Source organism: Nelumbo lutea, chromosome 1 (genome assembly GCF_056320005.1).
Source record: "Nelumbo lutea isolate HS-2025 chromosome 1, American lotus-T2T, whole genome shotgun sequence".
NCBI lineage: Eukaryota > Viridiplantae > Streptophyta > Magnoliopsida > Proteales > Nelumbonaceae > Nelumbo > Nelumbo lutea.
Genome location: NC_142684.1, coordinates 173,159,615 through 173,165,481, shown reverse-complemented (window position 1 = coordinate 173,165,481; position 5,867 = coordinate 173,159,615). Strand labels below are relative to the sequence as shown.

The following is a 5,867-nucleotide window of genomic DNA, read 5'->3' as shown; positions in this document are numbered from 1 at the left end:
ATACTCTGATTTAATCCTACTTATTTTAAAACCGCCTGTTTCTAAGGCAATTTGTCTGTAAGCTTAATTTTGCATTTAATCCTTCATTAGTTTCATCAATTAAAACAATGTCATCCGCAAACAACATGCACCATGGAACTTCCTCTTGAATATGTTTAGTCAATTGGGATCCCAAATTGGTAGTGGCTTGGCTACTGGATGAGGAAAGTAGGATGTGGAAGTACAATAATGAGAGGAAAAAATTCAGATGGATCACAAAGAACATGGAACTGAGAATACAGTGGGTGAAAAGAACAGCTAATTCGATGGCTGATGCACTAGCCAAGCAAGGGGTTGGGAGAATTCAAACATTTTGGGCACAAATTAATTTTATATTATAACTAAAGTTAAAGGGGAGAGATAAGAGGGCTTGTCTCTCTCCCACTTTCTCTTGTACAATTTCTTTTAAATTCAATGAAGTAATCAGTTATTCATCAATATATATATATATATATATATATATATATGTGTGTGTGTGTGTGTGTGTGTGTGTTTAGTCAATTCACCTAGGATCAGTGCACATAAATAAGGGCTAAGTGTTGAACCTTGATGAAGATCCATAGTAATCGTAAAATCTGAAGTCTTTGCCACTGGTGAAGATCCATTGGTTGTTGCCCTCTCATCTACGTTCTTAATTAGGTATATACCAATTTTTAACCCCTTTCTTTTCAAGGACCCACCATATTACCTCTCTAGGAACTCTATCGTATGCCTTTTCTAGATCAATGAACATTGTACGAAGATCTTTCTTCTTCTCTATGAAATTTTCTGTTAACCGTGTCAAAAGAAGTATAGCTTCCATGGTTGATTTCTTTATCATAAAGCCAAATTGGCACAAAGTCAAAGTTCTATTAATTGCTTGAAAAAATTTCTGTACAAGGAGTTTACCTTCATTAGTCTTTCATTTCTTTACAAGTTCCCCATTTGGGGAATCAGTCCCCAATACAACTGATCTCTACCTGTTCGTCAGCCTTGCTAGAGCATTGGCCACACCACTGGCTGACCATGCTGTCCAGTTGTAGACTTCCAACTTCCGTTCCATATAATTGATACTATACCTATAAAAAACAAAGAAAAAAACAAAAGAAGTTTACTCTAAATCTCTATGAACCATATACTTGGTGTATATGATTCATAGAGATTTTGTTTATTCCTAATACAATACCTTACATTTAAAAAAAAAAAATGTTTGAATAGAAAAAGCGCATTTCTTACAAAAAATATGGGGGTATTTAGAAAGGGAAAAAACAGTAATGTAAAAAACTATGACATTCTGTGTTCTCTCAAACCAGAAAAAAGTACACAATTAATCTATGCATGTAGACTTTTCATTTTTTATCATGTATATTTACCATAATCATAGCAATTGTTAAAAAAGTTGAGTTGGAGGATTTATAAGGAAGCTGCAGCATAGGAGGAAAATTAGTTTATTAGATCTCATTAAGAAATATTAGAGATGGTGAGATTGTTAATAGCTAGAAAACAGGAATCCTCAAGTTCACTGAGCAAGATTATCATTTCATGAGTAAAAAATAAGTAAACACCCATGTATATATATGTATATATAAGTGGAAATTAGCTTCTATTTCTTTTTTCATTTTTCATAAGTACCAATTTTCAGGTGGGTTAAAGGCTTAAAGACTTGAGATCAACAGCTCACAACAAAAGACTTTATGGGATCTCTTGAAATGCAAAAACATGAGATAACAAAACAAAATATATTTCCACTGGATAGTTGACTAATGACTGCATGTACATACACCAATACAACTATGGCACATTAAACAAGTCAGACCATAGTGGAATTATCCATCTTCTGCCACTAAAAGGAGCATGGAGATCAACAGGACCACATAAACAGTAGACACAAAAACACTCTTGAAGCAAAGGCAATCAATCTAAGTAGGGGTCGTCAGTTCCAGGTTTTTGGAACCAGAGCCTACCTTGTCATGATCAGTTCCAGTGGTGGTTCTGGCCTTGGCGGTTCTAAGATCGGTTCTAGGGTCTACTCGTGGAACCTGTTCTTTAAAAACCTGAATAATAATAATTTAAAACTTATCATTATAATTTAAAATTTATAAATATTACTTTTTACATTACCTATTATACACATTCAAATATTAAATTGAAGTAAATTACCATCAAGGCCAACCAAGGCTGGTTCTCCGCGTTGGTTTGAGTAGGGTAACCCTCTAGAGTCAAGACCGTGGAACCGGCTCAGGTGGGGTCGGTTTCCAGAATTTGGAACCATACCCTACCCGGTAACAGATTGGGTAGGGTTGGTTCAAGGCTGGTTTGAGGTCGGTTCCAGGTAGAACCTACCCATTTTCTAACCCCTAAATCTAAGGATGAGCATCTCTGACCAGAAACCTGAGGCTCTCAATCGCCTCTCCTTCGTCACTATTAAAAATTAAACAAACATGCCATGTAATGTTGGTAAAATATACTCAGCCTATGCTAGCCACAAACTATTTAACGAGCTATGTAACCTGATAATTTTCTATCGTATTCTCTGCAAACAAAAGTCCTATACAAGAACTAAGCTTCATCCTTCATAGTACAGAGTTGTAGGTTTATTGAAACTGAAATAAAATTAAAATTATGTATAACTCTCTAAAAACAACCTTATTGGCCCTTCTGTCTTTCATTATTCCCAATTAAACCATCTAAAACCAAAACCAGATTAAATTTACTTTCCTAATGGTTATGTTTCCACACCACTTTGGTAATATTAATAACAGACAACAGATGAACTTTTCCATCCAGATTGGCACACATAAGATAAAAGGAAAACATCAGAATGCCAGAAAGCCAGATTCCCTATTTTATCAGATATTGCAATATTTTCCAATGGAAGAAAGTAGCATCTATGTCTCCATGATAACAAGAAAAGCAAAGATTATAATGCGAAAACATATTGCATGGTGGCAAATGATATCATCAGATTTCTCAAATCCTTAACTGTGATAACATATTGAAGACAGTTACAGGGGAAAAGGGCACATTCACCATACCTGTGAAATGGATACATACAACAATTCTGGAGTAAACCTCTACCCCATTGATCTCAGTTTCTGCAATAAGAACATTAAAAAAAGGTAAAACCAATGAAGGTTTGCTACTTTATTTATCAACAGACCAACAGCAAATGGTATTGGTGGCAATAAATCAGTTGTTTATGTTTTACTTCTTTTCACCTGCAAAGGACAGAGCTGAGAATATTAAATCGTTGACACCAAACAATAGTCATTAAGAATAAAGGGATCTGAGATCTTACCACAATGGGTCAGAAAAAGCACAGCATATTATTGCTAGGATCACAGAGAGGATGCTACAGCTCCCTTACCAAATCATTCTCCATTTAGAATGTTCAACAGAAAATAAAGAATCAAATCAAAACAAAAATGCATGTCAAGAATTAATGAAAAATCAGTGCTGGTACAAAGGCTCGTAGAACAATAGATTAATAAAAATCATACCATTACTGATCTATTTGAATTATTCAATTTAATTTAGATTTTGAGGTGAGAAAAGTTTGAGGAGAAACGAATGAAGCCACCTATAAATCACATTTAATGTAATTCAAGCACATCGTTAACAAAAATAATCACTCACTAAAAATATTGTTAGCACTCAACGAGGAGGAATACACCTTTACTCATTCTTCCAAGCATACAAAATCAGTGAAAAACCAAGGCCCTGTAATTGGGAATCTCTAAATATTTGCGAGCAAGACCAAGGAATTATAGTGGGATCAGAGGACGTATGGGTGCCCCACAACTTTTCAGCGGAAAGGCAAGTCTGGAACATAAAAACTGCACTTCCAAGAGCTGGACCAAAGAGCCAGTTGTGGACATCCCAGAAAACTTCAACTGGAAGCCCATCAACCAAAATAGTTTGGTTTCCACGAAACTTCCATCTGAGGCGCTTCACTTGCATCACCGTCTTAGTGTCTATGCGGATCAAGAGGCAGGGGTCGTTCAGACCAACCGTATCACACTCGATCGTAACGTCATGGATCTGTCCATTATCGCAGAACTGAGCTTTGGTGCCATAAACCCTCTTTCCGAAAATGTGCTCCCTCTTAGCGATAAAAATAGCACTGGAAGGAACAGGCGCCGCGCTGGTCTTCTTGTATGCCTCCTTACTCAAATCCCCAAGGAGGAGAACCATCTCCCGATCAAAGACGACAGCCAGATAGAAGCCTTCCAATGGCTCAGGGCTGGATCCAAATTTAGCCGATGAGAGGTCCCAGTATATATCAACTTTACTAGAATCTGCCTCTAAACTCTTGAACCCTTTTCTCTTGGAGAACAACCAGGGTTTTATATCAACTTTACAGAGACATTGGTTGGTAGAATCATCGATCCCAACGCTAAGGCCTTGACCCATCAGGCTCTTGCTCCATGTAACAGTAATCAAGCAAGACCGGCCGCGTAATCTACTCCGATAAACGCATGTAACCAAATTTTGAGCAGTTTTGCTGGCATTGGAAGAGGAATCCGCAACTTGAACCCCATTTTCGCCAAAGCAAGAAGGGAAATCTCTCATCCTGATACCAAGGACCTCAATTTTTCTCTTTTTCTTTCCTTCTTCTCTGTACCTGCTGTACACTAGTTTATAGAGGCAAATATCTGATCTTTTTTTTGAGGCAAGGATTGAACCCCAAAAGAAATAACCGACTCCAAAGATAAGAAAACCGAAAGGAAAACAATAGGAGATGAGAACTGCCCCTCCTTCAATCAATTAACACTCCCCACTGCTTCAAAACCTGCTTGTGAAGGCTTGCTATGATCTGCGTCCTGGTTTTTTTTCTGATGACCCTCCTCCGCAGTAGTAGAAATCAACCCGTTTAGAGAAAGGACAAGACCGGCTCATAAATTACAGAAAAATTTGGGGGAATGTAGGTAGTAAATAAGAAAACTGGGAGAAGTAGACAATGGACTAGTTTCAATGGACTAGTTTCATTGTCAGCATCTCTGCTAAAACCATGGCTAAAACGACTTAAAAAGAAATAAAGGAAAGAGAAAAAGAAAGCCCGAATTCAGGAGGTTAATAGAGAAGGAGACAGCTTGAATGATCTAAAGAAGATGAAGAGATACCAAAGAACGGAAACCTCCTGCACCAGGCTCAAACAGAAAAAAACAGCAACTGAGTATTGCTGGAAAGGCTGGTTAAAAAAAAAGCAAAAAGCATCATCCTCACCCTCGCTTCTCTCTCATCATAAAAATCATATAGACCTTCTTTTACCTGACATAATCACATGTATTAGAGGTGAAAAAAAACCAAAGCTATGATGTCAACTTTCACAGGGTATTTGTAATTAAGAGACTCTTCGGATTAAGTGGAGAAGACGACTTGGAACCACCTCTTTCATGGAAATTAAATAGCAATAATAGCCAATTTAATTACTTAATTAATTAAGGAAGAGTAAAGTTGGAGAAAACGTTTAGAGAGGTAGCCAGACCAGGGGCTATGTTAATCCAAACTTGCACGAAGTTAAATTTAATTGGGATTTGGGAAGAGCCCTCTTTCCACACTTGACATAATCCCATCACTCCACTCCATCACTCCCCCTTGACCATCTAACCTTTTCGCATAACACCAATGCATCACTGCTGCCAACCCATCACTATTCACTACCCAAACAAGATCCAAACCTCTCTCTCTCTCTAGAAAATCTTTTATATTTTATTGTAATAAGAATGTATTTTACCTATAATGAATATTTGCCTAAGTGTTAACTATATAAGTATATTTTATTTGTGAAGATGTAAAAGAGTGGGGGGCAAAAGTTTGTTTGGCTTGATTTCTCTCTCTCTCTATGG

General features: G+C 37.1%; 1 protein-coding gene across 1 annotated transcript; it reads right to left on the bottom strand.

The window, feature by feature from the left end:
• Positions 1-3,573: 3,573 nt before the first annotated feature.
• Positions 3,574-5,515, bottom strand: LOC148879251 (uncharacterized). The gene has a single exon (XM_088960725.1). The coding sequence runs from the start codon at positions 4,588-4,590 to the stop codon at positions 3,694-3,696; it is 897 nt and encodes a 298-aa protein (XP_088816851.1). The 5' UTR covers positions 4,591-5,515; the 3' UTR covers positions 3,574-3,693.
• Between the last annotated feature and the right edge of the window lie 352 nt (positions 5,516-5,867).

Excerpts from the sequence above, each read along its gene's own strand:
- LOC148879251 (XM_088960725.1), bottom strand. The coding sequence starts at position 4,590 with ATGAGAGATTTCCCTTCTTGCTTTGGCGAAAATGGGGTTCAAGTTGCG.